General features: G+C 38.7%; 1 protein-coding gene and 1 pseudogene across 1 annotated transcript; both read right to left on the reverse strand.

Moving 5' to 3' along the window:
* Nucleotides 1-1,808: 1,808 nt before the first annotated feature.
* LOC123948741 (olfactory receptor 51G2-like) lies at nt 1,809-2,768 on the reverse strand. Its single transcript, XM_046015902.1, has one exon. It carries the CDS (start codon nt 2,763-2,765, stop codon nt 1,809-1,811), a length of 957 nt encoding a protein of 318 aa, XP_045871858.1. The 5' UTR covers nt 2,766-2,768.
* An 8,552-nt stretch (nt 2,769-11,320) lies between these two features.
* Nucleotides 11,321-12,265, reverse strand: LOC123948742 (annotated as a pseudogene).
* Nucleotides 12,266-16,141: the final 3,876 nt, after the last annotated feature.

Here is a 16,141-nt window from a genome sequence, read left to right on the forward strand (position 1 = left end):
ATATTTAATTGTTGTACATAGTTATTTAATTACCTACAGAAAACTCACACAAAGACATACAGAATTGAATTCTTCATCTTCTTATCCATCTTTATTTATAGTGCCAGTAAAATGTGCCATCATCTACCCAGTCATTAAAATCAGGAAAAAAAATAAAATAAAAAAGATTAAATTGAGATAGATTGTGGAAACAGGCATATTCAGCAACTAAATGTAGTGATTAGTGATTCTGCATTGATTTAGCACTATTAATTATGGCTATTAAAAACAGACAACAAGCAGATATCCTTAAGTAACAGAAACTTTTTGTTTATATACACATGTAATATGTATGTTTTCCTAGGACATGTCACCAGAAGAAATATTTTCTGTTTTGGGATTCTCACCTAGATTTTGTTTCATCATTATAAATTCCAATTATAGTATATATTGTAGTGTGTCTGTTGGTATTTCAAGAGATAAGTAAATGATATGAGACTATTTAGCCCTCGGTCTGCTCATCTTTCTTTTACTTACATTAGATTTTTCAAAATTATAATTTTTCCTGTATTTTGTGTTGTAATACCCATCCACTTGCTACTTCTGTCCCTGACTGTATCTCTAAATTCCCCCCCTAATCTAAGTGAGGATGCTAAAAGGGAAGATTTTATGAAGTATATACAAAGAACTAGCCGTGGCATTCATTGCAAGGGCTATAGAAATAAAATTCACCTGTTTTATTTTCAAAGCATCTTTCATTTACAGTTGTGCTCAATACTGATGAGATTTTTAGAAAAAAAAAAAATTACAGCTAAGAGAATACAGCTTGAAATTTTTTTTCATTCTTGTTACAAAAAAATATGTGTTGGTATCTCCGGACAGAGAAATTTGCAGTTTAAGAGTGAGATAAGCTTACCATTTTTGAAATTTATACTGAAAAGATGAAAAACAGAACAGCAAAATCCTGGAATACTCTAAAAGGGAAATTAAGACATCCTCATAGGCTTGGTTCTCACATATCTGGAATTACATTCATTGCTTATGAATATTTCATTCTTGCAAGTGATGCAGACTGGCTGGGTTCCAGGACCCAGAGAGGGGTCCCACGGGATCAGCCAAAAGGGGTCCTTCACTTCATGCAGGGTGGAAATCAAACAGGAGCCCAGAGGAAGTGAGAGCAGAGTTTACTGAAGATACACAGAGAGTGCAGATACAGACAGAGCTTCTGGAAGACATTTTTATTCTTTCAGTCTGCAAAAACTAACAAAATACCTAATGTATGGAAAGGGCAACATTTAGGAAAGGGGATGTAGTAACTTACAGGAGAAAAGGAATGCCTTTTCTCATGAGGATTATTTTTAGTGGGGATTTTCCAAAATGCTTCTAATATCACTGAATTCCAAATATGGCCATCACCCTACTTGCCAAAAATTCTTTCTCCTAAACTCCGAGGCAAAGCACTATGTGAACTGTTTACATTTGTAAGGTCTCTAAGTTATTCTTCTGAATTCCTTTTCCATTTCGATTGGCAGTCCCCTTCATGAGTCTTAAATATTATGAGTCTTTCCTCTAAAACAGAGGCTATATCTTAGTTCTATTTCTATTTATAGGGTCAATAGTAGTATATTTAACAGAGTAAATGTTCAGTGAAACTTTGCATACTGAGAAATAAATGAGAACATGGTTATTTCTTCCTATGAGTGAGAACTTCTTATGAAGATGATGCTGTCTCCTTGTTACATTCTTCTCACTATAGGAATTTATGTGAAATGGCCCATTAAACATCTATGACCAAAGTTTCTCATGCCCTTTCTCTCTCTACCAAAGGCCTATTGAGCCTGAACGTCTCTGATGCCAGCCCCATGCGACCTAAAGAAGCGTAGCATCCTCAGCCGGATCTGCTTGGTCTTGATGGTGTAAACCAGTGGATTAAGCACTGGAGGCATGAGAAAGTGCAGATAGGAAAGCAGCACAGGGCTGGAAGGGGAAGCCCGCCTCCCAAATCTGTGGATCACGGACAGGCCAATCATAGGTGTGTAGAAGAGCAGCACAGCACAGATGTGTGAGACACATGTGTTGAGGGCTTTGAGGCGCTCAGCTTTGGAGGCAATAGACAGCACCGTTTGGAGGATCAGCATGTAGGAGAGAACAATGAGCACCGAGTCCACCCCCAGTGTGGAGAGCACTACAAAGAGACCATAGGCACTATTGATGTGGGTGTCTGCACAGGCCAGCTTCATGACATCTGGGTGCAGGCAGTAGGAGTGAGAAAGGCGATTCTGGCAGTAAGGCAATTTCTTCAGCATGATGGGGGCTGGGATGTGGAGACCGAGGCTGCGCACTACACTGGCCAGGCCCAAGCTGGCAATACAGGGGCTCATAAGGATGGTGTCATAGTGTAGGGGGTTGCTGATGGCCACGAAATGGTCCAAGGCCATGGTCAGCAGCACGGAGGACTCCATGATGGAGAAGGTATGGATGAAGAAGAGCTGGGTCAGACACATATCCACTGACACCCGCCTGAGACCCAGCATGTAGATGGGGAGCATGGTGGGCAGAGTGGAGGCAGACAGGCCCAGATCAGTCACTGCCAGCATCGACAGCAGGTAGTACATGGGCTGGTGAAGGGAGGGCTCTGACTTCACCAGCCATAGGATCAAGCTGTTCCCTGCCAGAGATGCCCCATACATGGCACACAGAGGGATGGAGAGCCATTTGTGCATCGCCTCAAGGCCTGGGAGGCCTGCTAGGAAGAAGACGGCACCGGTGTGGTTGGAATCTGACATGTTGGGCAGATCTCCCAGCAGAAATGCAGCCACAGATCCTGGAATCAAAGGAGTTGCTGGGTCAGAATCTGTTCTACAAACCAAGACCTTTCACTGACTCCCCAAAGTGTTTCCCTGACTACCATGGCCTTGTGGGTTGTGGAGGCATTTCCCCCAGGGTCATAGAAAAGGAGGCTTGAAACAAAGGTTAGTTTAAATTACTAAAGAAATGTTGCATTCATGGGGAGCCTGGCTTGCCAGCCTCACAACAAAATTTATCACAAAATCAGAAGTTGAAAGGTGGACCTAGAAAGGGACCAAGATAGTGTTGGTCTTAACTCTTCACTCTACCTCCTGAGACATGAACTCTAGGTCCCTGATCTGGGAGCAGAGTGCAGGTTCCTCATTTCCTGTCATGTTCCCCTTCACACTGCTTTTCAGTAGGCACTTCGGTGTGAATATCCAAATTTTGCAGACTGACATCTTCTTTTGTAATTAAAACAATATAAAATAATTCCTTCTTACATTTCAGCCCACCTGTGTGAGCACACAGATACAATCTTATCACCCATATGGCTTAAAATGTTAACCTATGGCAAAAATTTTAAATACTTTTCCAAATACGATTCATTCTCCAGTTGAGCTGTACGTGTGGAACATAAGATAGAATGATTCAACTCGTAGAAGATTAAACAGTTACCGTGTACCTTATATGTCATTATTCAGCATTATTCAGTGTTATATTGATGAACATATAAAATCAGAAAAAGCTCTGAAGGAATCAGAATCAGAACTTAGATCCACTTATAAAGTGATTTCTGGAAAAAAAAATAATAATCTAGGACTACATCTTGGGTCTTTCTTGTGTTCTCTCCCTTGAACTTTGGCTCCTGTTTCACTTCCTGCCGTTCAGCTTTCTCTCCAGAGTTAATCCATTACACGTCCCGTTTTCCAAGAACCCAGTCAAAGCACTGTCTGGAAACTTTCCACCATCCCTCCTAATCATAAATAAAGGAAGGAGATTTCCAGAGTTTCCCAGGAGTACAAAACTGAAAAACAATAACCAACAAGGACAGCTTAATTTTTAGGAAACTTTCTTAATTATCTCTGCAGAGTTTTGTTTTGTTTTGTTCTTTTCCCGTGATATCGATTTTCTCTTCATTTTATCACCTTTTGTCTCATATGTCTTGGAAAATAATCCTGTATTCCTCTTTCTTTGAAAAGTAGTTCCACATAAAAATGAATTCTGTCCCTTTTTCTTGTGCAGGTAAAAATACACAAGTATAATTTCTTCCTTTCATATTTCATTTAAAGTATTTTTCAACATATTTCAAAACACTTTCAGATGTTTGATTTTAAAGCATCTGGACCCTTGGAAGTTAGCCAGTTTTTCCAGATTAAGAAACTTATTCCTTAAGAATTCAATTATATAACTTTACTAAAATCATGTCAATTATAAAGGAGGATCTAGGACTGGAAATAATGTCTGACTAAGTATCTTTTACTCTGGATATTGTCACGATGATAAAGACAAAGGCCAGCTATTAATAAACAAATCAAGACATTCACAATCCTTATCTTTACAGCTAAATAAATAAAAGCTTAAGTTTAAAAATTTCCGGTATGATGGCCATTTCTGGTTTTCCTCTTGTAATCTACTTTGTTTCCTCCAGATTAAATGTCCTAATTTTCACTCAGTACTTAAACCATCTAAGTCACTGCTTTAGACACAAGATATAAATATGATCCCAATAATAAGGAAAGCATGAATCAATATTTCAAATATGTGAATAAATTAAAACAATATGGGAAGAGAAGAGTACATGATTTTCAATTTAGAGTTTAGGAGACAGCTCTCTGAGGAGGGGAGAATTGGAGATGGGCAAAACAGAAAGAAGGAGATTTGTGCATGTCTGGGTGAGTGAGTTCTGATTGGTAGGGAAAGTATGGAGGTACATCACGAAAAACCCAAAGCTGTTAGCACACAGGATAGCTAAGGTATAGGTATCTGTTCCAGCTGGTGTTGTGATAGATAAAAGAAGTAAGATAAAACAGACAACCTTCCAGAACCAACACAATTACTTAAGAGAACTGCGTTTCACTTGACCAGGGTAGGGAGGTGTTGTCTGCTGCTCTGAGTATGTATCCAGTGGCTCTGACAGTGTGGCCTGGTTGGTGGCATCATCGGCACATGACAAATTGTAATAAATGCAGATTATTAGGTTTCAGCCCCAACATACTGAATCAGGATTTCTTGAGTTGAAGCTGTGTCCAGTGTTTTGATGCAGACTGAGGCCTGAGATTCACGGAGGTCCATCTTTAGGTATAGCATTGTTTTGTAAGCATGTGAGTTCAGTGATGTGGGAAGAAGTAGGAGAGAAGTAGGAGAGAAGCAGAGGTTATGAGTTAATAGGAAAGGGACACCCTTAGACAAAGAAAGAAATCTTGCTCCTGAGGGCTCAACTCTGAGAAGGGGCATGCAAGGATGCTGGATCATAGACACAGGTTCTTTGATATGATCTTACCATAAATCATTTAAGACCAAAAAAGCATATAGCAATTATAACAAAGATACTATTTTTGCCTTATAATTTATTAGAAAAGTACTAAATTATTAATAAGAAGATCTGTAGTCTGTTAACTGCTGCTGCTATAGGAAGCTGGACAAGCTGTTTTACTGACCCCTCTATATACAGATTCATGAATTTCTAGTCAGTTACTGGGAGATAGTGCAAACTGGAAGTAAGATGGAGAAATGTTTGAGGACACTGACTGGGAAGAATTGTGTATTCAAACAGAGTGTTTGAATGCCATCTATGAAGTCTTCACCCTACATTCATGCAGCATTGTTTCTTCAAAATTAGAGAAAAATGTTTAACATTTCTTTAGTACACTGGAAGTTCCATCCTTTCTCCCTTAGATTTCAAACGTGGAGATAGAAACATAATGAATAGGCATAGTCTGAGCATATTTAGAATTTCTGACATTATTTCACTTAGCATTTGAGAAAATGGACTTATGAGAAAAGGCGCTCGGGTGCTCAGATATGTGGAGCATATTGTTTTTGTATATTGCATGGAGCTGACTGTGCAGAAGAGAAGAGTTTTGTGAGTTTGTGTGTGTGTGTGTGATGGTTTTTCTTAATTTTTAAGAAAGACCTGTGGGGTGAAGGGATTTTGTGAAAAGGAACAGAAGGACATAGGGGGAAAGGTGCCTGTTTCTGGTCCTGGCTTTGTCACAAAACACTGGAAAACAAGACAAACAACAAAACATATAACTTGGGCAAGCTTGGGCTTAAGCAAGAGCTATTTATCCAAAAGGGTTAAGAATGTACTGCGACCTTTTGTTGCAGGAACTTTTCCTTTTGGTTTTCCAACAGATTTTCAGTCAGATGTACTAAACCTGTGCCCTCATGGAGCAAAGTGAGAAACCATGTTTGGTTTCCTAGCACCAGCGTCTGTTTTCTTCTGCAGTCACACTGGGATTCAGATTAACAGCATTAAGAGCCAATGTTCTGCCATGACAGTAATAAGAAATAATAAGAACATAGATTTCATGTTCACAAAGGAGTCTCCTCTCACAGTACAGAGCTGGCACACTTACATGTATGTACAACATTGGTTTCACTTTTCCCATGTCTAAAGAATGGCAGTGGGTGACTTGTACTACATCTCATACTAATCTCATCGTTTTCTCGGATGAGAAATGAAGACAGTGGGTGGAAGAGTTCCCAATATTCTGTAAAGCACTTAGAAAATAATCATTGTTAATGTTTGTCTGTTCTTTAATTTTTTCCTAAATTTACTTACTGTGCTCAAAATGCAAGGAGCCTTTTCACAGATGATTCTTCAAAGATTTAGAAGCAATTGCAATTAACCTTAATCACTCTGGATTTATCAGTTCCCATCATCATTCTGTTACCTTCCATCATTCAAATAGGAATGGACTGTCTTCCCAAACCAACAACTTTCCATTCCCTTCTGCTCCTCAAACTTTTCCTCATCTCAGCATGTCTCCCTTCAGGGGCATAAAATCCATCTGCCTAAAGATTTAGGTACACATTTATCAGGATACATTTAAGGCATGGAGGATTGAGGCTGGTGAGTTACTAGCCCATCTCCCAATTTCCCATTTATTTGGTTTTATCTATTATGAATGTACATTTGAGGAATTCTTCAGTAAATATATCAAGTAGTTTCCAGATAGTACCTGCAGATAAAGAACATTTTTTTTCTTCCCTCTAAATCCTCAATATCGTTCTTTTTCAGGGCCTTACATCATATTAAGTCTATTTTTCTATGAACACTAACAAGGAATCTTGGCAAATGGCTTCACCTCTCTCCTCTCCAAACCCCATGTTATTGACTCACCCACAAGAAGTTAAGAGCTGAAGACATTTCTCACCCTCCTCCAGGGTACATTCCTGGATAGCATCCCCTGATGAATATAATAGACAGCATGGGCTTTGGGGTGGCAAATAGCTTTAACCATGTCATTGCCAAAGAAGTTTTCAATGGGCTGTAAGAAACTCCATCCTGATTGGAATACAAGTCTGTCTCAGTTACTGAGTCTTCTTATATTTTTAAAAAGCAATTAGCTTTTGAGAGTACAAGCTTCAACATCAAAAAGACCTGATCAAACCTCTCAGTTTCCTCACTTGTGAAAATGGAATAGTGAAAGAAACTAATGCACAATATTACTATGAGGATTAAATCAGGTACTCCATTAAAAACATAATCATGTTTGTCAATACTCGAATAATTACCTACTATTTTATTATTATTTTATAATAACATTGTGAGTTTTTAATTATATATACAAATCACTTACTATCATTCCTAAAAAAAGCACACATTAAGCACTCAATAAATTAGATGATGATGATTGTAAGGACCTATTTTATATCTTTATTTTAGCCAGAGGCTTCCATTAAGGTTAAACAATAACTTTGTTGTTTAACCCTTAAACTGTCCCTGCTCCCCTTCCCCCATGGGACTTAAAAACAAGTCCTGGAAACCAGCTCCAGGTAACAAAGCCCAGATACAAGGGTGGGCCAGGCCAGGTGGAGACATCCAAACAGTGGGGGTGCATACTCTCTCCTAGCTACCAAGGTGATGGGCTAGTTTCCATGGCTACTCTGAGGTGAATTGTAATTCAATTAGTCACCTGTGTGTGGCCAGGCCCAACCACATGGCCTTTGCTCTATAAAAGTTAGTCTGGAAAGCAGGGAGGGGTCGTCCTCTGTAAGGGGCGCCCCGACCGGTCTGTTTGTTTGACGGTGGATCTGACTCTTGATGCTTGGTGCGAAATAAAGCTTGCTTGACCTTCACTTTTATCAGTCTCGCTCCTTTAATCATGGACCCATTATTGGGGTACCCATTTTGGGGGGGACCTAACAATGATGATGATGATGATACACTTACAAATGCAACAAAGGCACTTTCTATTGTTGCAAGAGAAATAAAAATTCAATAACATGAAGGACTTTACAACTTAGAGGAAAATAGAAATAGAAAATAAATGGACATAAACAGAATAGAAATCAAAATTTAGCCACAACAGCTGGGTTGTCTGCCACAACCCAGGCAGAAAATTCAAACTTCCCCAAAAGAATGTTTTGTGAAATTCTTTGTTTCACCATACAAGTGCAAAACAAAAAAGCTCAGCTCTTGTAAGCACACACATTTGTCAAAACTTTGAGTATGAATGCAAGATAATATTGAGACCCCAAAAGCTTTCAACCTCAATGTTACATGTCCTAAAGAAGAAATGGATGTTTGACATATTCCAACAGAAAAACAACTCTTAACTCTGGGCAAGACTGATATAAAATATACCAGATATTGAAAAACAGACAGTACAGAGGTGTGATTCCTTGTGATAAAAGATAATAAGATGTAAACTCCATAACCATCTAGGCTTTCTGCCAGATTGCACTTTACAAACTAAGACAAGGTGCATAAACAATGAATCTTGGAACACTGAAAAAATAAAATAAAAATTAAAAAAAAAAAAAAAGACAAACACACATACACACACACAAAATAAGACAAGGAAGTTGAAGGCAAATTGAGAGGAGCTCTCTCCTTAATGGAGGGAAAGAAGACAGAAGTGATTTTGGAGGCCGTGAGGGATCAAAATTTGGGGCACCTACTAGACGTGAAGAAGTCCTAGAAATCAGCTTAGGTGTCCACTTGAGGTTTTCACCAAGTACTAAGCTTCAGATTCACAGGACAAGATGCTGAAAAGCTTGGCAGAGAACATCTCTGAGGCAAAGTGTAGACAGTAAGTTGCCTATAGATTCTGGAATTCATTCAGTACTGGGACACATTGGAGTTCCAACAAGGGAGAGAGGACAGGGCTCTTTAAAGACCTTGGACATTGACCTGAAACCCTAGAAGGGCCACGCCATAAGAAGAGGGAGTATGTGGTGTGGTTTCTGATTTCATGAAATTGATTCAATATCCTGTGTTGCTTTGGCATCTGAAACTGGGAGTGCATCAGAAAGCCTACCCATGAGCTTCCCTGCTCTTCCAGATACACCTCGCATCCAGCGGACAAGGGCCCCCTCCCAGCAATCAAACCAGCTGCACTCCAAACTAATGGCTTTCACTTTCCTGTAGGCCAATGAAATTATCCAAACAAGCCACTCAAATCCTCCAGGGGAATGAGAGTGGTGACCCCACCTGCCATTACTACAGAACCTGTCTCCCATGGCGCCTTGTTTGTTCACTCTATCCACAAGTGCCACCCCTATGTGCCCCTCACCTGGCATGCAGTTTCCTCTTTCCCTAGTCTGTGAGTATCTATGACAAATAAACTGCTATCAGTTTTATCTTTCCAGTGTCAAGTGCCATGTTTTCACCCATTTCTATAACCGCACAGTAAAAATCTGTCTCACCAACTGGGTGAATAGAAGGCAGGAATATTATAACCAAAGAAAAAAGGCTAATAAGCATCGACCCTAATAAGACCAAAAACCAAGATGTAAAAACAGTAACATGATCCTCCAATAACTTAACTGACTGCCCTGTCAAATCAGATTCTCTTTATATAAGATATTATGACCCAGATTCCCAATAATATAGCATTCACAGTGCCCAGAACCACATTTAAAAAAAAAAAAAAAAAAGACAAATAGGAAGCAGAAGATAATCAATAAAGTAAAACAAAGAAAAAGAGATTCAATGTGAACAGAGATTCTGGAATTAGAGGAAAAGAGCTTTAGAACACTTATGACAAATACATTTGTGCATGTGAAGAGAAACATGAACATTAGCAGTCATATATAAGTACATATGTGTACATATGTGTATATATGTATATGTGTGTGCATACATAATCCAGCCCCATGGGGGTACTTTCTAGCTTTCTCTTATTTGCTTATTTGAACATGACTATATCCTTCATCAAAACTCAGAATTATAAACTGCAAAATGTGAACTTTGCTGCACATAAATTTAAAAAAGAAAAAAAAGTTGGGAGATCCCATGGTAGATGGCTCACTATGAAAAAATTGTACCTGTATTACAAATATATGACACAATCTCACTGATGGGCATAAAGGGAAACAGAGCTGATCTCAATTTCAGAAAGTGGTATTTTGGGTTTGTTTTGCTTTTTTTCATTTTGTTTTTATTTTTGGTAATTTTCCGTTTTGTTTTTTTTTTTCAGTGTTCCAAGATTCATTATTTATGAACCACACCCAGTACTCCATGCAATATGTGCCTTCCTTAATACCCATCACCGGTTCACAGAAAATGGTATTTTGACTGGGCTTTGTAAGTTTAATGATATGGAACTGCACACATACATTGCACTCAAGATGGTAAATTTGTCCCCAGCGGGAGTATGGATCAATAATTTTGAAACTACATTTATATATACAAGAGATAAAATGATAAGACAATAAATTCAACTTCATTCATAAGGCTGGTGAAGATTAGAGGCTGTGTCCACCCTTCATGAATCATGGAATATTAAAAAAAAAATACTGAACTGCTTAATTGTCACATTGGGACACATTTTATTATAATAATTAAGATCTTTATTTAAGTGTATTTAAAAAATTTTGAAGTATTTCATTTGGTTTATATTTTCTAGTGTAACCCACATCTACAGTTATTATGCAAATCACAAGAAAAACATTTTGATTTTACATATTTGCCAAATTTTCAGAAGGTATACCAAGTGAAGTCCTCCTGAGTTTAATTTATAAATAAAATTCTAGGTTTTTAGTTGGAGATGTCTTAGATTTCTTTGAATTCCACTCTTCTAATCTGTTTGCTTTTACATGTTAATGATATTCTTTCAAGATCCTGTCAGTTTCCTCTATAATAATCTGAGTCTTTTACAGGCTGATACTGATTTTTGCAGAATGAGCAACATGTTTTTTCTTGTTAAACAGGTGTTGCTTTAAAAGGTATATGTTAAAACACATTTCAATATATTTCAATCGATGTTTTTGAATAATTAATTGATTGATACATCAGATGGGAGCTACATGCTCTGCCGCCTCTCTGAGATGTCTTCAGTTGGTAGATGGAATATAGCAACCAATATTTCATCTCTGTGACTCAGAGTTTTCTTGGATGGAGCATCTTCAGAATGCGTACCTGAATCTCTTTGGTTTTAACACTGTAGACAATTGGGTTGAGCACTGGAGGAACAAGAAAGTGCAGATAGGAGAGAAGCATGTATAACTAAGCTGGTAGCTTCCTTTTCCCAAAACGGTGGATCATCAACAGGCTGACCAGTGGGGTATAAAATAGTAATACAGCACAGATGTGGGAAATGCAGGTGTTAAAGGTTTTGAGTCACTCAGTGTTGGAAGCAATGCTCAATATTGTCCTCAAGATTAGCACATAGGAGAGCAGAATGAGTACAGCATCCAACCCCAGTGTGGAGAGCATGACAAAGAGCCCAAAGCCACTGTTTAGAAGAGTGCTAGAACTGCCTAGCCTTAAGACATTAGGATGAACATAGTATGAATGAGACAGAACATTCACGGGCTGAAATTGGAGTCTGCCAAGGAGTAAAGGCAGGGGCAGATGGAGAGCAGTACTACGGGTCACAATGGCCAGCCCAATGGCCAATTCACTTGGTTGTGAGGATGGTGGCATAGCGTAAGTGTTCTCGAATAGCCACACAGCGGTCAAAGGCCCTGGCCAAGAGCACAGCTGATTCAATAACTGAGAATGTATGGATGAAGAAGAGTTGCAGAAAGCAGGTTGCAGCTCCCACCTTTCACTGGCCTAGGAGAAAGACAGCTGCCATTGAAGGCAGCGTAGAAGCTGCGAGGCCCAGGTCAGCCATTGAAAGCATGGACAGGAAGATGTACATAGGTGTGTGGAGGCTGGGAACAGACTTGACAGTGTACATTATGGGATGTTGCCCAACAAAGAGAGAATATAAACAGAGCAGACAGGGATAGCTGTCCAGCAATGAGCGGCGTCCAATCCTGGGAGATCCATCAGTATGAAGATGAAGCTGCTGGCCTTACTGTTGTTAAGAACTACCATAACTTTGGGAAGAGCTTGCCCTGGAAAAATTACAAAGAAGGCAAAAAAATTATTCTTTCATAGCATTTTCCTAGCATCTCATCCCACAGCACCCACGGCCCATGCTTGCTGAGTAATCACTCTCCTCCTCTTCTTCCAGCACTGAATTTCATTCCTTCAGAGGTTCCACTAGAGTACAAATGCTGTTTGTCTTCTTGGAGGCTTGCCCTAGTATTCAGGGGGCTGTTTATGCCTTTCACAGAGAAAACTCCTTCCTCATTTGAAGATGTTTCAAGGTTTGAAAAATAGAAAGGGAAACTGTGGTGAGAGCACAGGATACAGATGCATAAGCTAGATTAGTTTTAATACCAGAAAATGGGTTCTAAAGAAAACTAGATAAAGATAATTGTATTTAAGGGTTGCTTGGAAGTTAGAAAATCAAGTACAAGAATGTTAATACTGACTCTGAACTCTGATGCCACCAAATATATCTTTTGCTCTGAAAGTGATTTAAAAGTAGTACCTGTGACAAGAAGACACCAGGAGGGACTGGGCTTGATGTGTTTGTCTAATGGATTAAATCCCTTCTCAATCTCTGTTATCACTCTCTGAAAAAAAATGCTGGAGAGCTGGGACAGATGTGTGAGAGGAAGAGAATGGAGAGTAGATAATATTTGCAGTTGGAAATACATATATTCTCAATGGCATTACACATTTACTGAGCTCTTACTGTGTACTCAGTTTAAGTAATATAAAACAGACAATATGTAATTTATGCCTTTGGAGGGCTAGTAATCCACTGGCCAACACAAAACACATCCATGAGGGCACTCATGGAGGACCATGGGACAGATAAAAGATCCCAACTGGGATCTACATTCTTCTCTCCACAACTCACTTTTTTAAAATTAAATATTTTACTTATTTATCCTGGGGAGAGAAAGAGAGAAAGTGAGCAGGTGGAAGAGCAGAGGGAGAGGGACAAGCAGACTCTGAACTGAGCAGGAAGACTGACATGGGGCTTGATCCCAGGACCCTGAGATCATAATCCCAGCTGAAAGCAAGAGTCAGACACTTAATTAATTGAGTCCCCACAACTCACTTTTCTAAAGAATGATCTTGGTTTTGTCTCTATCTCCATTTTCATCTTGTTTCCTTTTTCCCTTCCATCCCCTATGACCCGCTGTCTTGTTTCTCACATTCCTCATATCAGTAAGAGGCTCTTAATCTCAGGAAACAAACTGCAGGTTGCTGGAGGGGAGGGGATGGGAGAGATAGGGTGGCTGGGTGATGGACATTGGGGAGGATATGTGCCCTGGTGAGTGCTGTGAATTGTTAAGACTGATGAATCGCAGACCTGCACCCCTGAAACAAATAATACATTATATATTAATTTTAAAAACAGAATGATCTGGAGTACCTTCAAAGTCAATTATTAAAAAAAGGAATACAGTGTGAAATCTGAGTACATAGAGTTCAAAAGAAACTTGAGCACATAAATGAAGCTCACATTGAATGATGATTTTCTTTACTAACATCTTAGGAAAATTCTCTTAACAATGGAGGTTTTAACATGCTCTCCCTTTTTGTACACTAATTATAATACTGCCCTCTAAAGTCATGAGAATACCTACACTTCCTTTTCAACAGACTAACCATCTGTCTAAGAAAAACCCAGAGAAGAAATTCTGTGAAGAGTGAAAACCATGTCAAAATCAAAGCAACATGGTAACTGAACAGTAAATCAATATTGACAATTAGTATAGGACAATTAGTATAAGAAGAAAAAGAGTGATAGCCACCTACAAAAAAGGCAAAAAGCAGAGACTGTCCTATCAGGTTTGAAAAAGGATCTGCAATAGAAAAGGAAGGACTGGAATTTTCTGTGTTTATACCTGTGGAGAGGTGAGGGTGGGTGAGTACCAGTCATCATCTTTGTTGCTCTAATAAAAACTCTCTCTGAACTTTGATTACAGAGGGTGAGGTGCACAATACATACACTTTGTACCCATCAATTTACCTCAACAAGTTTTACTTATAAGCTCTTAACCACAGCATATTTTCAAAAGAAAGGAAAAGCACCCCCCCAATAATACTATAAAATTCTCATAAATACAGAGAAGTCATCATCATTAATCAAGATAAAACATCTGTGATTCAGCATTAATATTCCTGGGAAAATATTTAACATACCCTTATGAATAAAATAGAAAATCCGTTCCTGAAACAAGACAAGAGTGGAAAAGAAGAAAATTTTGTATTTGGGAGACATGTGATGATATGCAATAAGCTGATGATCAATTCACAGATGGGAAAAGTCTCTAGGGCTGTTGGAAGTCTTTGCCTTGACCCTACCTTCTAAGGATGTCAGAAACGAAAGGTTGCTACAATCAGACTTTCAAGCATAGGGATGGATTCAATCTGTGTCTGATTCTGTCTAGAGTTAGATATTGAGCTGTGTAGGAACCTCAGGAAGGCGAACTTCCATCCTCCAAAGACAGTGGATGCTCACAAAACATAAGGTTTGGTGGGAAGAATCATGGACGCTAGGGATTTTAGGAATTGCCTGAGACAGGAAAGCAGAAAATGAAGATAGTAGCAGATACAGAAAATGAAGATAGTAGCATGAACTATATTTTTTCAATATAATTCAAAGTCAGTTATGTGTCAGGCATATTACTGGAATTTGCAGAGAGAGAATGGGACTTATAAAGCCAAATTCTGATAGAGAATAATTATCCAAAGAGTACAATTTCATTTGAGATAACTGTGGCAATAAGTATGAGAAGAGAGAGAAGGATTCTAACAGACCACTCATGGTGCTTAGAGTTTAGTACAGCAGAGGTGAGAAGCATTCATTTCTCTGCCCATTTTTCCTCATGTCATCCTCTGCTGAGTGTAAGTTGATGGGCAAAATATCCCTCCCACATGAACATCTGACAGGATGTTTATGGTCACAAAGTGAGTAGTAAAAATGGTATTCTCTGCCAGAAAACAAAAGCAAAAAGAAACAAACTTTTAAGATTTTTCAAGGTCATCTTGTCCAATTCCCACTAAATTGAGTCTGCAGCACCCTTAAATTGAACGTGAAACTCTGTCTCAGAAAGTAAGCTATTCTATTGTGATATTTAAGTAATTAAGGGAATGTACCTTTCTGCACTGCTTTTTGTGCAAGCTGGAGAAGTATTCTAAGCCCTTACGTAATTCATAGTCCAGATTTTACCTATGTTCAAGCATTCCAGCCTGCATTCTCATCTGATAAAATGAGCCAGTGGATATTTCCTTTATTCCCATAGTTCTAAAGAATTTTTGTATGTTTAATATTTAGTAAGCAGTTCCTATATAATGTAGGCATTCATCTAACCATGGAGAAGGGGTGCACATTACAAACTGTCTGAATTTGATCATAAAGAAATACTAAAATGACAGGCATTAACAAGGAGTGGAAGGGAGGACACCTCCAGATAAAGGCTAGGGCCAATGTTCTTCTTCTCCCTCTCTTTTTATTATTTAAATTCAATTAGCCAACATATAATACATCACTAATTTCTACTGTAATGTTCAGTGATTTATTAGTTGCAGATAACACAATTCTTTCTAGTTTCTTCCCTAGGTGTCTCATCTATTATAAACTGAGTGCAGATGACATTTTGTTGAATAGTGCCTAATATTTGTAGAAGATAGTGGAAGTTTGAATTCTGGAAACCTTTTTATAAATATATGACTTTTTTAAAAAATTTAATTTATTTATTTATTTTTTTTTTTACTTGACGGAGAGACAGACAGCCAGAGAGGGAACACAAGCAGGGTAGACTGGGAGAGAGAGAAGCAGGCTTCCCACCAAGCTGGGGGCCCGATGTGGAGTAGATCCCAGGACCCTGGGATCATGGAGCTGAA

The sequence above is a fragment of the Meles meles genome, chromosome 8 (genome assembly GCF_922984935.1).
Source record: "Meles meles chromosome 8, mMelMel3.1 paternal haplotype, whole genome shotgun sequence".
Classification (NCBI taxonomy): Eukaryota; Metazoa; Chordata; class Mammalia; order Carnivora; family Mustelidae; genus Meles; species Meles meles.